The sequence below is a fragment of the Gorilla gorilla genome, chromosome 7, assembly GCF_029281585.2.
Source record: "Gorilla gorilla gorilla isolate KB3781 chromosome 7, NHGRI_mGorGor1-v2.1_pri, whole genome shotgun sequence".
NCBI classification, from domain to species: domain Eukaryota; kingdom Metazoa; phylum Chordata; class Mammalia; order Primates; family Hominidae; genus Gorilla; species Gorilla gorilla.
In genome coordinates this window covers 40,291,549-40,309,881 of record NC_073231.2, presented here as the reverse complement: position 1 = coordinate 40,309,881, position 18,333 = coordinate 40,291,549, and the positions used below count along the sequence as shown (strand labels likewise).

Genomic DNA, 18,333 nt, shown 5'->3' with positions numbered 1-18,333 from the left:
GATTGTATTCTGCTAATATTGTTACTATGCTTATAATAGTTTGACCACTGGCACGACTTTGGTAAATAAACTTTCCTTTGGGTAAAGTGTATAGGTTCAAGGTATTAATTCTCAGTTATATTTAAATATTTTGTGTGCTCATGATTTCCTTTTCTTAAAGACTCATTTGGTACAAATGATAATGTGTCTTCAATGTAGGTCCTCAAATCTAATTTTGCATTAATATCTGATAACATGGAGAATGACTGTGATATACGTCAAATATGCTGGCAATCTGTGTAATCAAGATTATCAATGAAATATTTAAACATCTCTGTACTTGATGTCTTACGTAACAGGAAAAGATGCATGTAACTCAGTATTCTCTCTATCCTACAATGGTGGTCAATACCTAGGGTATAAGACTATAGTAATCTATTCTGGGAGGAATTTGATAATTCTTTTCCTACTTTGGATCTATCAAAGTGTGCTGGTCCCAATCTCTAAATTTACAACACCAGAACTCTAAATATCACCTGTTCTTCCTCAGACCCTTCTGCTGAAGCTGCCTGGAATAGTCACATTGCCACAAACCACCTTCTACCACAACTGATATGATAGGTGGATCAGTGGAGCGCCACCCACCACCGCTAACCTCCCAGTGGCCTACAAATTGTTTGGAATGTATGAAAAATGAAGGAGTGAAGACAATTAAGACTCTTATCCTAGCATATTGTAATTAGGACACTAAGCTGCTGGACACTTAGATGTTGAAAAGGATCTGGTGGGACCAGGTGAAAGCTGACAGAACGCAGAGGAAACCAGTTCCCAAAGAAAGAATAGAATATAAGCACAGAGAGAGGTAGAGCAAATGAGGTCAGGAGAGGTGATCACGCAGGGAATCCAGCAGGACGGAAGAGGAATAGGTTTCTTGGTTTCAATAATAGAAGCTACTTCAATTTCCCAGTTGATGGAGCTGGTTTGGGTGGAGCCTGGCCTTGCTTCCTTTTCTCTCCTTGAATTACAAAAAAACTTTGTATTTGTGCAACACATTCTTCTTTTTAGGTGAGCTAAAAGTTACATAGCTTTCTGTTCCTAATAATCAAAACTCTTCATTAGGACATTCATTTTGGCAGAAATCGCTGAAAAAGAAGGTAATGGCCAAATATGTGATAAATTCCTTGTCCCGGGGACCCACACATTGAATTTGGTATTATCAACAAAATGTGGAAACAGGTGGATAAGTAAGTGCAAATTTCAGAATTTCACAGCTAATTCTAGTCACTGTCCCTAAGAACCCATGTAAAATATCACTTCCTCCAGCAGTGGATCGGTTGGGCTCTATACCACTTTACCTAGCACGTACCTACTAAATATGTTTCAGTGGTAATATATAAGGAAAGGCAAGGAAGTGACTAGACTGTTTATTTTGTGAAAAAAATCACTGAAATGAATTTGGTGTTGAGCACTTTTCTGTATGCATTATATCACACTTGAAGATAAATATACCCATTAAACAGAATAAAATCAGTTAACAGAGTCAAAGTCAAGGTCTCTCTGCTTTTATGGTAGCTATTTTAGTAGGAAGAAAAGGAGCACACATCAGCTTCAATTCTATCTGGTTGCTGGATCCTCCCCATAATCCATAGTTAGAAGAAATTCAATTTTGTTGGTAACTAGTCGTAATCTAACTATAGGGTGGCTGTTCTTTCATTTCTGGCTTCTCTATGGCAAGTTACACAAAGCTTCAACTTGCTCATCATTTTCAATTTCATTCAAGCTTAAATGTAATATGGAAACCTTCAAAAGTAAAAAGTCATGTTGCTGTGGGACCAGAATCATCTCTAATAGATAGGTTGTAAGAATCGGTTACCATCTATAAGGCACATTTTGTTAAAAATGTTGCATCTTATTTGTAACCCCCAAATACATTAATCTGTAATCAAACTAGGAATGCAAACATGGGCTCCTCAAAACACTGAAAAAAAATCAGGATAATCTGATTCTCACTAAGTACTTTTCAATCTCACACTGCATTTACTCTTACTTTGAAAAAGTCATTTTTTTAAAACAGCTGAATTGATTTTTAAAAAATATCCCTTGTTTCTAACAGTTATCTGATGCTTTCATGCTTAATAATAATAAGAGAGGAGGGGGTAGAGGGAGGATAAGGAAGGAAGTAGCAGCAGCGGGAGGAGGAGAAGGGAAAGTTAATGGCTAACATGTTGGACTGCTTACTATATACCATGTATGCTTTTCACAGCTATTGATGTACTATTATTCCACTTTGCCCTCACACAATCTTTTGATGTTGGTGATCACAGCAGCTATTGTTCAAAGTGCTGGACAGTGCCCAGAGGGGCACTGTCTTAAACCACCACTGCTCTGGGGAGGCCCAGGAGGACAGTGCAGGCTCCAGGACTAGGTGTGCTCGGTTCCAGTCCTGACCATCAGCCACTTATACCTGCTGTGCAACCTTGGGGAGGTCACTTAATCTCTCTATGGCTCAGTTTCCTCATCTGTAATATCAAAAACAATAGCATCTGCTTCTGAGGTACTATTGTCTCGCTGGGCTTATAAATGTTAATTATTATTATAACACATGCTTTAATTGAAACATGAATTAGCATCTACTGTATATTATACTTTCACATATGCATAGAAAATATGCAAACAGGAGGGGAAATATAAGCATATCACGTTGAAGCTTTCAAATTTCACATTGAAGCTTTCAAATTTCAGCATTATTTTGGTTTTTAGCTCCACCCCTATAGTCTACAGCAATGCCTGGCACATAGTTAGCACTCAATAAATACTTTTGAGTGAAAGAATGAATGAATAAATGAATAAACAATTTTGATAACTAAAATTGGGAATATGGGCATGAAACAGAGAAAAGTTCATTAAAGTGTTTCAAATTCTAATCAAAAGATATTCTTTTTCTGACACGAGGAAAGAGATCATTTCTTTTCCCATTAAGTGGTGGAAGTTTTCAGCAAAAGGGAATTGTCTAGCAGGACTTTAATGAGCCCAAAACAAATAAATATCTACAGGGGCACATGAAGAAACACACATTTAAAAAGGAGAACTTTTCTTTGGAAATAAAGGCAAAATTAATTAGCACTTCCTCTTAAATATACCAAAAATATTAGACAAATGTGTCTACTGAATATTATAGTATGCTTTTAATAACACTAAAATTTTATGTTTAACCCTGGCACTGACTGCAATGAGAAGGTTCTTTTAAAGTTTCCCTCAAAATGCTAAAGGCATGAGTCAATACTTTCACATAGGCATAGAAAACATGCAAACAGAGGGGAAATATAAGCATATCACCTGAGGGAAAAGCAGGCTGCCCCAGAGGGCCTCCCAGGACAGCACTCATGACCACGTCCTCCTCGGCCTTGCTACCACCGCATCTCATTCTCAGGACATCAAAAGCAGCTCTCTCTCTCTTCTCTATTTCCTTATACATCTCCCTCTCCTCAACCAAGGCATAAGGCAAATATCTAAATCCCAAGTGCTGATTTATCAACTGACTATGTAAAATAAAAACTGTTGCTGAGTCTAACACATTCAGGTTGGCAAAACTGCTGCATTTTCTCCTTCTATATCCATAATTACATTAAGGAGTAAAATCACTGGCATAAGTTTGCCAGGTAAAATGGACCTAGAACAAATAGTGAGTGGGATTAAGGACTAACCACCTATTTCATAGCACTTAGCAAAAGGAGCCTACTGTATCCACCTCCATGGGAGAAAAGGACTTATTGCTGGGATTGTAACACTCAAATCTACAGCCTAAGCTCCCTTTCCTTGGGTAGTTCTTGAGGGAACGTGGCCAATATTTGCCTCTGTGACTCACATAATCTAAAAGATGTAGGTTTTCTTTATATGTGTCAACACATTAAATCAGAACACAATCAGGACTTCTTGGCCTTGAAATTATTTTTTTTAATGCCTTTACCTAACCTGTGATTTGCAAGAATTACGAAGTTTAACTTTCAAAAGATAATCTCATTTCTTTCATTTCCAAATTTTAATCAAAAGCCTTACTTTAACCCCTACATACTGATGGGCAATTAAATATTCATAAAAACTTAATATTTATTAAAAACAAGACTGAAAATGGTACAGCATAATCTTAATTATATTTTTTAAATAAAATGGACAAAGTGACTGTGAAAGGAGCTAGAAAAGAGTTGCAAAACATAATTTGTTGTTGATGAATTAATAAGACAGCACACACTGAGCCATATCTAGGTATGGCTTTAAGGTATAGAAAGGTATTCTTTAAAGGTATAGAAAAGTCTAGTGATATGTACTGAAGAAACATCGTCCTCAATAGCCCTTACTTTTATATCTTACATTGATGTTTGCATCACATCGAACATTTTATAACCAGTACTGATAAGGCTCTTCCATTCTTAACTTATCCTAAGTCCCCACTCTTCCCCTACTCCACTCTAAGATGTTTAAGCTTCGTTCTAATAAAAGCCATGCGTTCTTTATGGTTATGCCCATGGAACCTGTCCACAGTAGACACTCTAATGTTAGCAGAATGGGTGATGTGACTGGCTCTGTATTCAGTTACTTATAGCACTTTTTAACTGAATGCCAATGATACACAATCACCTATCATTGGTTACTTGATTTTTTAAGCATAATTTTAGCTTTAAATAGTTCAACATTTAGAGTTTATATATCCCTATAATTTACTCTGACTTCCAGGGGAAGTGTCACCAAGATAGGAGCTTTAAGTACCTGTTTGCTTACTTAAAAAGGCAAGCAGCTAGACTACCATGAGTGATTGCTTAAGAAAATAATCTGCATCCATAGGAACAGAGATGAAGACTACTATATCATCCTTCCTGCTTATACTCTAAAGACTTTCCTCCACCTTAGTTTCCTCCAACAACTAATTAGATAATCAAAGAGTCTGCCTGGGAAAGAGAAAGGTTTCCTCAACATCACAAAGTCTCTTTCTATAAGGCATGGTTTGAGCTAACATCTTTTTAATGTGCTTTTTTTAGCTTAATATTCTTTTCCCTTTTTCAAACCATGAAGCTGCCTTGTGTACATAAAGAATATAACAAGTGTAAAGAAAGAATAAAATCATAAAAACTATAAGCTAGTAAAACAAGTATTAAAAAGTGCAGAGTAGTGGCAGATTTTACCTTATGTATATTTTACCACAATAAAAAAAAAAAGGTAGAGTAACCAATAAAAGATGGAAGACTAACATCAGGAGGCAGTACATATGCAGTCTGTTACAATTGTGTAATGAAACCCAGGTGAAGAATTCCAACATCCTTACAAAAGTACCAAAGAAACAAAAGCATCAAAACAAAGTCAGACATTAAAAGGGAGGAATTTTGCATGCCATGGTAAAGCTGCTTCTTTTTACCAAAGAAAAAAGTAAAAAAGAAATGTCAAAATCATTTCCATATCCCTTGAACCACAGTGTCAAATACTTCTTTTAATTTATCAACTACCCATGGCATACAAGAAACCCTCCCTTGAAATTAGGAATGCACTAGAGAAAAAGATACTCCAAACGCAAGAAAATTATGTACTGGACAAACACGATCATCCAATGTAGCATGGTAATCTAATCTCAGCACACTTTTCTTATACAACTGCTGGACTGCAGTGATGGTTCAAACTCTCCTTACCTAAAGGAATGTGAAAAGGCTTGCAATCTGTAAGAAGCCAGAGTAAGCATTAAAAAAGAAAGAGGTTCTGATAAATCTAAAACAATTAAATAACCTAAGTTTTAAACATATAATGTTTTCCCTGGGCTCTAAACTGCTACACAATTCAGTCAGCATAGAGAAAATGAACACCTAATAGATACATGCATAATTGTCAAAAGAGTTCAAGAAAGCTATATTTATTACACTATGCTTAGACAATGACAGTCTAAATATAATGAGCGAGGAATTTGTTCTTTTGGTGTAAAGTATAACACATAAATTGACCAAATCTATTCAACCAAGAAATTCTGGTTGTAAGATACACTTTCCCCACAAATGCAAAACACAAAGCCATGCAATCTGAGCATTTTTTTTAAAACACAAATCTTGCATGCCAACAGAAGCACAGCTAACTTAAACCACATTTGTCATTTTCATCACTGTCCTAATCCACATGAGTGAAGGGGGGGCACAAAAGCACTGTGAAGTGGTTTTATAAAAATGGCAAGCAAAACTCTGCAGACTAATCTAAATGAAAAAAAAAAAAAAAAAAGCAACAACTCAAAATCAAGATTTTGGCCTAAGCATGAACATAGTTACAGCTTACCAGTTAGAATAAAACAGTGCACAAATGAGCATGTTGTAATCACACTGTGATATAAAATGTCACATATAGAATGTGAAGCCAAATCTGAATCGAAGCGTGCACTTCAGTGCTCCTGTAGTCATCCTTAGTAACACACCAGGCTCTGCCCACAATCACAAATTTGCAACCAAAGACATACTTACCCTGCATGATCATGAAGAACTAAAAAGACAAAGAAGTTCACAACCAGAATTTTTCAACAACCTTAAATGATCATCAGATGATCATTTGATGTTAGAATGCTAGGCCTAGAAGACCTTAGATGAGCCTTCCAGGTACTGGTTTGAAGGAGTGCCCTCCCTCACTCTAACAGGAGTAGCTAGCATCAACTAGAGCCAAGGTCAGGAAACAGATGCAACAATAACATTTTAATTTGCGTCAGCTACTTAATGAGCAAGGAAAAATGAGGACATACTTTACATCTTCCAGCTTTTTGGTGATGACTGAGCCAACAGACGAAAAAGCAGCTGAGGCCTTCTGTCCAGCCTGGGATAAGGTTTCAGATGTCTTCTTGTAACTATATTAAATTATAAACACACAGGGCAAAAGAAGGATCAGCTCATCTTTTCTAATATCAATTGTTTCAAGCGCAGTGGTCACCACCTGCTGGAGAACTCTCAAAAAGAGAAAACATTTTTCAGAACTTCTAAAATCCTTCATAACCAGCAGAGCGGCATCACCACATCTTCGTATGCTCAACCCTAAGCTCAGGCACAATCTTCTGCAGTGCCCTAGTCCAGCCAGAAAGACAGAGTCCTATAAAGGCAGGGCCAAAGAAGTCAAGGTAAGGGCTAAAAATAATCATCAAACCAAGATGAAAATAAGCAAGGGCCTGAAAGAACCCATACCTCTTGTTCTTTTCTCACATAATCCAAACAAAACAAAAATGAAATCAAATTCCTCAGATGCCTTTGTCAACTTGATTTCCTAAAAAGGGGCCAGAAGCAATTAGTAGTTGGTGTAAGTAGGACCCATTTGTATTTTATTATCCAAATACATTTTATGGGCATACTTTTTAAAAATTTTTGCATGTCTTTAGAGAGCTACCAAATACGGACTTGATGGACTTTCAACAAAGTATGTAAAATATGCAATGCTTAAAATTATTCTAGTGTGGTATCTGCTATCACGCAAAGCTATAATTTACCACCTCCTTCCCAGCTACCTGGAGATTAGAGAAGAGAAAAGCAAAAACAAAAAAATGACGACAACAACAACAACAAAAAACAAAATAATATCGTACCTACCAAAACAATTCCCACATTATGGGAAAGAATGCTCAGGCATTTTTACTTACCCTGTCAAGATCAAATACCAATAAAAAACATGTTTCATGGTAATACTGTTGAAAAAATAGTTTCTTGTATGTTTTCCCACTGCCAACTTAGATGCCAAAAGATTGGGGACTCAAGTACTGCCATGTTAAATGCAGTTGGCCTCACTTCTGACAGTTAAATTGTAAAACAACTTCTGCGCTCACCAGCTCTGCAGATGGCTCTCAATACAGAAGACAGAGCAGTTCGGTTTCTGCTGCTAGAAGCTTGCTCCTCCTTGTGCCGGGAAACAAAACTGCATTATGATAATGGTATAGCATGTGTGGTCAAAAAGACAAAAAGCCTAAGGGATTGACCTCTGCCAAGAGCATATATCTGAGACTATGACCTGAGAATCTTATGATACCTACAGAGCAAGGTTAAAAAAATAAATTAATAATAATAATGACTGGCTCCAGACCTGAGTTTGAATTCCCACTCCACATTTTGAGAGGTTTGTGACATGAAAACTTAATTTGTCTGAGCCTGTTTCCTTATCCAGGGTTATCTTGCCACCCATTCTTACTGGGTTATTCTGAGGACTAAAGGACAAAATGTACATATTTGTGGCAAGTCAATACACAACACTTATGGAATTTGAATTTTATTTCTCCAACTGGCTAGCTTTCTTTCTATTCCTTAGAATAAGTGGTCTGGAAAAATCGAAGTTACAAAAAAAGGCAGGCACGCTTGAAAATCAGAAAAAAAGGGTGCCGTGTCGTCCAAAGAAAAGCTGCTGAAGCATCCTTATCCTCTTTTTCTTCCCCTCTCCAGACAAAAGGCACAACAGTGTCCTTTACATTCCCAAGGAAAGTGTATGATCAAGGAAACATACGCAGATGTTGCTGTCACATCTTGCCACCCTTTGGCAATGTTCTGTTTTAGTTCCTGTAGAGAATTGATTCCAAGTTTCCGCTTGATCTCTGCTAGATGCTTCTCTTTTGCTGCTAACACTTGAGACAGAGTCTGGATTTCTTCTTCTACCTGTGAGGAAGGGGTTTGGGGTAAGAATATAGCAAAAGTCATTCAGTAAGTTAAGATTATTACCACGGAACTACATCCAAAATTCCAGTCATTAAACATTTTTTTGAATCATTTATCTTTCTCTCTAAAAACAATGTATAATGTTGTTGAGTAAACTGGTTACTTGCTGATCTCTCCTGTAGAGTTATCTTTCCTCCTCCATGGGAGCTCTTTATAATCCCATCTTAAGCTGTTTTTGGCCTTCTCCTCTCTCCCTATACTTCCTTACTCAGCTATCTCATGTAGGTTTAGGACTCATATTTCTACACAGATAATACTTAATAAAGCACTCTAACATCCACTCTCCCGACCTGTGGGTCTGCCTTCCCAGCCTAGACATTTCTATTTGAATGCCTACAAAACTTGTATTTGTATACTAAATCAAAATAATCTCCATCCCCTACCAAAACACACACAACCAAACCAAACCCAAATCTAATCTCCTTGTATATTTGATATGAGTATATATACTGGATACATATACTCAGTCCCTGTGTCTGGCAAAGTCATGGCCATAATAAATCAAACCGCCTCCTCAGGAGAGCCCTGCTCTCAAGGGTTTCATGTGAACCCCTTGATGCTGACTGCCCAGACTTGACTAGGTGGTTAGAGGTGGGCCCTGACCCATGGACAGCCACCCATCAAGAGCCAGTGGATGAGCCCAGTGTGAAAAGAGGTGCTCAACTATTCGTCTCTCTCACTCAGGAATCTAGTTTGAGAAGTAAGATGACATTGCGAGTAGAAGCTGAAAAAACTTGAAGAAGCCTTGAGGTATAGGTAGGCTACAGTGAGATTATGAAAGGTATGGAAAGCTTAAATATGCTTGAGGAATCTAAAACTGTAAGCAGAAGCTATGAAGAAAAGGAAAAAACGGACAGAGTAGAACAAAAGGCTAATCCAGGAAAACAGGGAAAATGGTGGACTCTCTATTTCAGAAACAGGGAAAAGGGTGGACTGCCTATTTCAGAGAGAAATAGACACCATGTGGAAGAGACTTTAGGTCCCAGGAAATTGAAAATCTAGGTCCCTAAAGTATATCCATTAACATTCAAGACCCTCAGAGAAATGCGTCTCCTGGCTTGTTACAAAGCCATATTTTCAGCCCCGACCTGCACGGTATTTCTATGATTTCAAAGACAACATGCCCTTTAAAAATAACATAGAGTATTGCTCAGTCAAATGTTTTCACAGATGTTTAAATCTTTAGAGAACACAAAACAAAGAAAATTAGTGCAACGGAGAAAAGGATAAATCAAATGTGATGCAGCTGCCAAGAAAAAAAAAAAAGAAGAAAAAGAACCTACAACACCACTCTCAGATAAGATTAACTGGAACAGAGGTCCCTCAGAACAAATAAATAATCCCCTGTGCTTGTCAGAGTCACAAGTACTGGACCCAGTTTTGTAAGTCACATTTTAAGATGTACATTGATGAAGTGGAATACGAGAAGAAAAGGACAAAAAAAGAGGAAAGAATAAGGTTCAAAATTAAGTAAATTAAATGATTTGCCCAAAGTCATCAAACAAATAATGTAGGAACCAGAATTCCTATCTAGGTTTTCTGAATGCACGTCTCAGTTTACTGGCTGAATTCTCATGTACACTCTCTTAAGCTTCCCACTTCCTCTGTCTCTACTTCAAGCTCCAAAGCTTCAGACACTTCTAAGAATAGACTTAAATGGTAAGTTTCCCACCCTTTAGCACTTCTCTGAGGTACTCACTTCCTCTAATGAAAGCTGCAAAGACAAACCACTCTAAATCTTTCTGAACAATGCACAACACAGTATATTCCCCACCTTTGTTGGTTAGCTTGTGCTGCTAACACACCTAGCCCAGCACATCATGGCTGCCGATTCCTTAATTCAATATATACATGTAAACAGAGTGACCTTAAAAGAATAAAGAGCATGATTAAGAATCTCTGATGTGTCTATCACTATATACAAAGATCAACTCAAAATGGACTAAGGACCCAAAACCATAAAACTACTAGAAGAAAACATAGGAGAAACACTTCAGGGCATTGGTCTAGACAAAGATTTTACGGCTAAGACCTCAGACACACAGGCAACAAAAACAAAAATAGACAAATGGGACTAAATCCAAGGAAATCATCAACAGAGTGAAGAGATAACCTGTAGAATGGGAGAGAACATTTGCAAACTATTCATCTGACAAGGGACTAATATCCAAAATATATAAGGAACTCAATTCAACAGCAAAACAAAGAAGCAATCCCATTTAAAAAGTGGGCAAAGTATCTAAATAGACATTTCTCAGAAGAGACATATAAATGGCCAACAAATATATTAAAAATGCTCAACATCACTAATCATCAGGGAAATGCAAATCAAAATCAAAATGAGGTATCACCTCACACCTGTTATTATGCCTGTTATCAAAAAAAAACAAAAAATAACAGATGCTGGCAAGGATCCAGAGAAAATGAAACTCTTATACACTGTTGCTGGGAATATAAATTAGTACAGCCACTATGAAAAACAGTATGGAGGTTTCTCAGAAAAACTTAAAATAGAAATACCATATAATCCAGCAATCCCACTACTGGGTTACTTATCCAAAGGAAAGGAAATCAGTGTATCAAAGGGTACCTACACCCCCATGTTTATTGCAGCACTATTTACAATACCCAAGTGTCCATCAACAGGTGAATGGATAAAGAAAATGTGGTATACACAATGGAATACAATTCTGCCATAAAAAAGAATGAAATCCTGTAATTTGCAGCAACATGGATGAGCCTAGAGAACAATACGTTAAGCAGAATAAATCAGGCACAGAAAGATAAATACTGCATGTTTTTACTCACATGTGGAAGCCAAGAAAAAACTTTGAACCCATCTAAGTAGAGAGTAAAATTGTGGGTGTTAAGAGGTTGGGAAAGGGAGGATGCCGAGAGGTTGTGATTCAAACGACACTGTCATGAAAGTAAAAGACAACCAACAGAATGGGGAAAATATTGGCAAATTACATACCTAATAAGAGTCTAGTATCTAGAACATATAAAGAAATTTACAACTCAATAAAAAGACAATCCAATTAGAAAATGGGCAAAGGACTTAAATAGACATTTCTCCCAAGATATACAAATGACCAATAAGCACATGAAAAGATGCTTAACACCATTCATTAGTAATTTGAGAAATGCAAATCAAAACCACAAGGAGATACCACTTCATACCCATTAGGATGGTTATAATTTAAAAAAACAGAGATTAATAAGTGTTGACAAGGATGTGGAGAAATTGGAACCCTCAGACACAGCTGGTGAGAATGTAAAATGAAGTTTGGCAGCAAAGCAGTTTGACAGCTCCTCAAAAAGTTAAACATAGAGCTACCATATGACCCAGCAACTCCACTCCTAGGTATATATAACAAAGAGAATTGAAAACACATCCACGCTGGGTGCAATGGCTCACGGCTGTAATCCCAGCACTTTGGGAGGCCAAGGTGGACAGATCACTTGAGGTCAGGGGTTTGAGACCAGCCTGGCTAACATGGTGAAACCCCATACTACTAAAACACAAAAATTAGCCAGGCATGGTGGTGGCGTGCCTATAATCCCAGCTACTCAGGAGGCTGAGGCAGGAGAATCACTTCAACCTAGGAGGCAGAGGTTGCAGTGAGCTGAGATCATGCTACTACACTCCAGCCTGGGCAACAGAGCAAGACTCTGTCTCAAAAAACAAACAAGCAACAATAAAAAGAAAACAGACATCCATACAAAAAGCTGTACACAGTTGCTTACAGTGGCATTATTCATAACAGTCCTAAAGTTCAGCCACTGTGGAACACAATTTGGATACTTCTCAAAGAACTTAATACAGAGCTACCATTCAATGGCAGCAATCCCATTACTGGGTATAGAAATTGTTCTACCAAAAAAACACCTGCACTCATATGTTTATTGCATCACTATTCACAATAGCAAAGACATGAAACCAACCCAGCTGCCCACTGTCCAATGTGGTACATATACATCATGGAATACTATGCAGCCCCTAAAAAGTACAAAATCATGTCCTTTGCTGCAACATGGATACAGCTGGAGGCCATCTTCCTAATAAAATTAACACAAAAATGGAAAACCAAATACCACATGTTCTGACTTATAAGTGAGAGCTAAACATTGGGTATACACAGACACAAAGATGGGAACACCAAACACTGGGGATTCCAGAAGTGGAGAGGGAGAGTTGGGGGAAAGAGCCGAAAAATCATGTTCACTACTTGGGCAACAGGATCATTAGAAGCCCAAACCTCAACATCATGAGGCATTACCATGTAACAAACCCGCACATGTACCCCCTGAATCTAAAATTTTTTAAATAAAAAATTTAAGTTTAAAAATGTTTTAAAAGGACTATAAAGCAAATGAAAAGGAAAATCCACAGAATGGGAGAAAATATTTACAAATCATATAGCTGGTAACTTCATTTGTTAAATAAAGACTATGTTTCCTCTTCCATCAATCATAATAGCACCTGCCCCATAAGACTGTTGTAATAATTAATGAAATAATGCATGTAAAGAGCTCAGCTTAACGCCTCCCACACAGCATGTAGTCTATAGACATTAGGTGCTATTACTATTATTTTTATTTTGTTGATAATAAAACAATACTGAGAACTGCCAAGGATTTGGAAAAAAATGCTCTTTCAAAACACTGTAAGAAATATTCTGGATAGCATTTTGGCCATGTTGCTATATACTCTTAAAAACCATTAGACCCAGGCATAATGCTACTTCCAGGACTTTATCCTAAAGTGCTAATTAAAGAAGTGCATAAAAACTTACATGAAGGTATTTTCATCAAACTATTATTCATAATAGCAAAAAATGGAAACAATCCAAATGTTTATAAATAATATAAATTAAAAATGAGCTTGCGGAAATTCAAAATGGACTATGCAGCAATTTAAAATGAGGTTGCACAAGAGTATATTGGCATAAAAATGTTTTTGAAAATCAGTTAAGTGGGAAAAGGTTATCTGTATTCTAATGCCCTCTACAAATATAAAAATATATGGCTGGGCATGGTGGCCCACGCCTGTAATCCCAGGACTTTGGGAGGCCAAGGCAGGTGGATCACCTGAGTTCAGGAGTTCAAGACCAGCCTGGCCTACATGACAAAACCCCATCTCTGCTAAAAATACAGAAATTAGCTGGGCATGGTGGCACACGCCTGTAGTCCCAGCTACTCAGGAGGCTGAGGCAGGAGAATCGCTTGAACCTGGGAGGCAGAGGTTGCAGTGAGTCAAGATTATGCCACCACAATCCAGCCTGGGCAACAACAGAGTGAAACTCTGCCTCAAAAAACAAAACAAAACAAAACAAAAAAACAACCACACAAATGGTTTATCACCCATCTGCCTTATCCATTCTATCCCCACCTTGTTTATAAAACTTTAGGCGAAAAAATGAGTAGTACAAACAGACAGAAGATCATAGAGATGACTTGAACAATACCATACATCAACTGGACCTAACACATATATGTACAGAACAGCTCACCCCAAATTAGTAGAAATACACTGTTCTCAAATGCACATGAAACATTCTCCAGGACAGAGTATATGTTAGGCAACAAAACAAGTCTCAATAAACTTAAAGTCATACAAAGCACCTTTTCCAACCACCACCATGAAACTGGAAATCAAAAACAAGAGGAAAACCAGAAAATTCACAACTATGTAATAATCAAACCACACACCTTTAAACAACCAATAGGCCAAAAAAGAAGTCACAAAGGAAAATAGAAAACATCTTGAAATGAAGGAAAACAAAAACAGTGTATTAAAACTTTTGGGATGCAGTTGAAGCACTGTCAGTAAGAAATGTATAGTTATAAATGCCTACATTAAAAAAAAAAATCTCAATAACCTAACTCTACACCTTAAGGAATTAGAGAAAAATTTAAAAAATAGCAAATTATACCCAAAGCTAAGAGAAGGAAGGGAATAAGGAAGAGATTAGATATTAAAGATAAAATGGACAAGAGGAAACAATAGAGAGAATGAATAAAAGCAAAAATTCATTCTTTAAAAAGATCAACAGTACATTAAGGGTTAAAAAAAAGAAAAAGATGGCCAGGCGCAGTGGCTCATGCCTGTAATCCCAGCACTTTGGGAGGCCAAGGCGGGCAGATCACCTGAGGTGAGGAGTTGGAGACCAGTCATGCCAACACACCGAAACCCCGTCTCTACCAAAAATAAAAAATTAGCTGGGAGTGGTGGCACGTGCCTGTAATCCCAGCTATTCGGGAGGCTGAGGCAGGAGAATCGCTTGAACCTGAGAGGCAGAGGTTGCAGTGAGACGAGATGGCACCATTGCACTCCAGCCTGGGCAACAGAGTGAGGCTCCATCTCAAAACAAACAAAAAAAAAGAAGTTCAAGACCAGCCTGGCCAACATGGTGAAACCTCGTCTCTACTAAAAATACAAAAATTAGTCAGGCGTGGTGGTGCACGCCTGTAGTCCCAGCTACCAGGGAGGCTGAGGTACGAGAATTGCTTGAACCCTGGAGGCAGAGGCTGCAGTGTGCCAAGACTGCTGCCACTGCACTCCAGCCGCCTGGGTGACAGAGCAAGACTCCATCTCAAAAAAAAAAAAGAAAAGAAAAAGAAAAAGATGAGTGAAATTGACAAACCTATAGCTAGACTGACCGAAAAAAAAAAAAGAGAGAAGGCATAAATAACTAAAATCAAATGAAAGTGGGGACATTAACTAACCTTACAGAAACAGAAAGGATTATAAAAGAATACTATGAGCAATTGTACACCAACATACTAGATAGTCTAGAGTAAATGGACAAATTCATAGAAATATACAAATGACTAAACTGACCCAACAAAACAGAGGAAATCTGAACAAGTAAAGAGATTGTACAAGTATCAAAAATCTCCCAAAGAAAAGTGTAAAAGTAGATAGCTTCAATGGTTAATTCTACCAAACATTTAAAGAATGGACAACCTTTTCAAACTCTTCTAAAAAACCAGAAGATGGTAGAACACTTTCCAACTCATCTAAGAAGCCAGCATTACCCTATTTACCAAAGCCAGAGAAAGATAGCACAAGAAAACAGCAGCCCATATCTCCTATGAATATCCAGCAGCATATTAAAAGGATTATAAAATATGACCAAGTGGAATATATCCTAGGAATGCAAGGATGATTCAACACATGAAAATCAATCAGTGTTATATACCACATTAATATAATAAAGGGGAAAAACACAATCATTTCAATAGGTAAAAAAAAAAAGCATTTCATAAAAATCCAACACTCTTTCATGAAAAAAAAAACCCACTAAAACTAGGAATAAAAGAGAACTTCCTCAACGCAAGTGCATTTGTGAAAAAAATGACAGCTAATATCATACTTATGGTCAAAGACTGAAAGCTTTCCCCATAAGATCAGAAAAAAAGACACGGATACCCATTTTTACCATTTTTATACAATATTGTACTGAAGAGTTTAGCCAAAGCAGTTAGACAAGAAAAATAAATTAAAGGCATTCAAATTGGAAAGGAAAAGTAAAACGATGTTTAATCACAGATGACATGATTTCATATATACAAAATCCTAAAGAATCCACAAAAAAGGCCAGGTGCAGTGGCTCATGCCTGTAATCCCAGCAGTTTGGGAGGCCGAGGCAGGCAGATCACCTGAGGTTGGGAGTTCGCAACCAGCCTGACCAATATGGAGAAACCCCATCTCTACTAAAAATACAAAATTAGCTGGACGTAGTGGCACATTCCTGTAATCCCAGCTACTCGGGAGGCTGAGGCAGGACAATCGCTTGAACCTGGGAGGTGGAGGTTGCAGTGAGCCAAGATCATGCCATTGCATTCCAGCCTGGGCAACAAGAGTGAAACTCCATCCCCGCCCCCCCCAAAAAAATAAGAATCCACAGAAAAATCTATTCAAAAGTGGGTGTGGTGGCTTATGCCTGTAATCCCAGCACTTTGAGAGGCCTTGGCAGGAGGATCACTTGAGTCCAGAAACATAGCAAGACCCCACCTCTACTGAAAAATAAAAAAATTAACCAGGCGGATGGTGGCAAGTGCCTGTAGTCCTACTCAGGAGGCTGAGGCAGGAGGATCACTTGAGCTGGGAGGTCAAGGCTGCCCCGAGCCATGATCACATCACTGCACTCTAGCATGGGTGACAGAGTGATACCTGTCTCAAAAAAATTTTTTTAAATATATTTGAGCTCATAAATTCAACAAAGCTGCAAAATATAAGATCAAGATATAATATTCAGTTATGTTTCTATATAATAGCAATAAACAACCTGAAAAGAAAATTTAAAAAAAATCCATTTACAATCACATCAACAAGAATAAAACACTTAGGAATAAATATAACTAAGGAAGTATAAGACTCGTACATAGAAAAATGTTTTGTACATTGCTAAAGTAAATTAAGAACTAAATAAATGGAAAGACATTTCATGTTCATGGACTGGAAGACTTAATATTGTTAAGACGGCAATACTCACCAAGTCAATCTATAAATTGAATGCGAGCCCTATCAAAATGCCAATAGCATTTTTGTGTGGGTGGAAAAGCAGATTCTGAAATTCATATGGAATTGCAAGGAAGCTTGAATAACAATTTTTAAAAAGAAGAAAAAGGTAAATAATGCATATTTCTGGATTTCAAACTTACTACAAAGCTATAGTAATCAAAATAGTGTGATACTGTCAAAAGAAAAGACATATAGATGAATGTAACTGAATTCAGAGTCCAGAAATAAACCTATACATCTATGGTTAACTGATTTTTTTTTTTTTTAACAAGGATGCCACGAGCATTCACTGGGGAAAACTAGCCACATGCAAAAGAATGAAGTTAGATTCCTACCAAAACCATATACGCTAGTTAACTCAAAATGGATCAAGGGCTTAAATCTTAAGAGCCAACACTATAAAAGTCTTAGACAAAAACATAGGGGTAAATCTTCATGATCTGGGATTTAGAAATGGATTCTTAGATATCACACCAAAAGCACAAACCAAAACCATAATGAGATATCACTTCACACCCACTAGGATTACTATACTCAACAACACAGAAAATAACAAATGTTGCCAGGGATGTGGGGAAATTGCTGATGGGAATATTAAATGGTGTTAATACTGTGAAAACAGTTTGGTGCTTCCCAAAAAAACTTGAAACATGGGCCAGGAACGGTGGCTCACACCTGTAATCCCAGCACTTTGGGAGGCTGAGGTGGGAGGATCACGTGAGGCCAGGAGTTTGAAACCAGCTTGGGCAACATAGCAAAATCTCATCTCTATGAAAAATAAAAATTAAAAAATTTGCCAGGCATAATGGCATGTACCTGGAGTCCCAGCTACTCAGGAGGCTGAGGCAGGAGGATTGCTTGGCCCAGGAGTTCAACATTATAGCGAGCTATAATCATGCCACTGCACAATCACCAACCCACAAAATAGAGCGAGACCTTGTATCTTAAAAAAAAAGTTAAAAAAATTTTAAAACATTAAACATGGAACTACCACATGATGAAGCAATTCCATATCTAGGCATATATGAAAAAGAACTGAAACTAGGTACTCAAGCAAGTATTTGTTCATAAAATGTTCCTAACTCACTACCCACCATAGTCAAAAGGTGAAAAATCACCCAAATG

At 37.5% G+C, this 18,333-nt stretch overlaps 1 protein-coding gene across 5 annotated transcripts in view; it reads right to left on the bottom strand.

Moving 5' to 3' along the window:
* TPD52 (tumor protein D52) overlaps positions 1 to 18,333 on the bottom strand; it is a 254,482-nt gene that overhangs the window by 128,366 nt on the left and 107,783 nt on the right. For 3 of the 5 annotated variants that reach the window (XM_004047186.5, XM_019032445.4, XM_055349565.2), the window contains exons 3-4: positions 8,470 to 8,618; positions 6,737 to 6,838 (exon numbers count right to left, since the gene is read on the bottom strand). In XM_004047186.5, coding sequence (XP_004047234.1) covers positions 6,737 to 6,838; positions 8,470 to 8,618 — 251 coding nt within the window. Of the gene's footprint in view, positions 1 to 5,654; positions 5,682 to 6,736; positions 6,839 to 8,469; positions 8,619 to 18,333 lie in introns of all 5 variants that reach the window. The other 2 variants (XM_004047187.5, XM_055349564.2) reach the window with 1 other exon arrangement.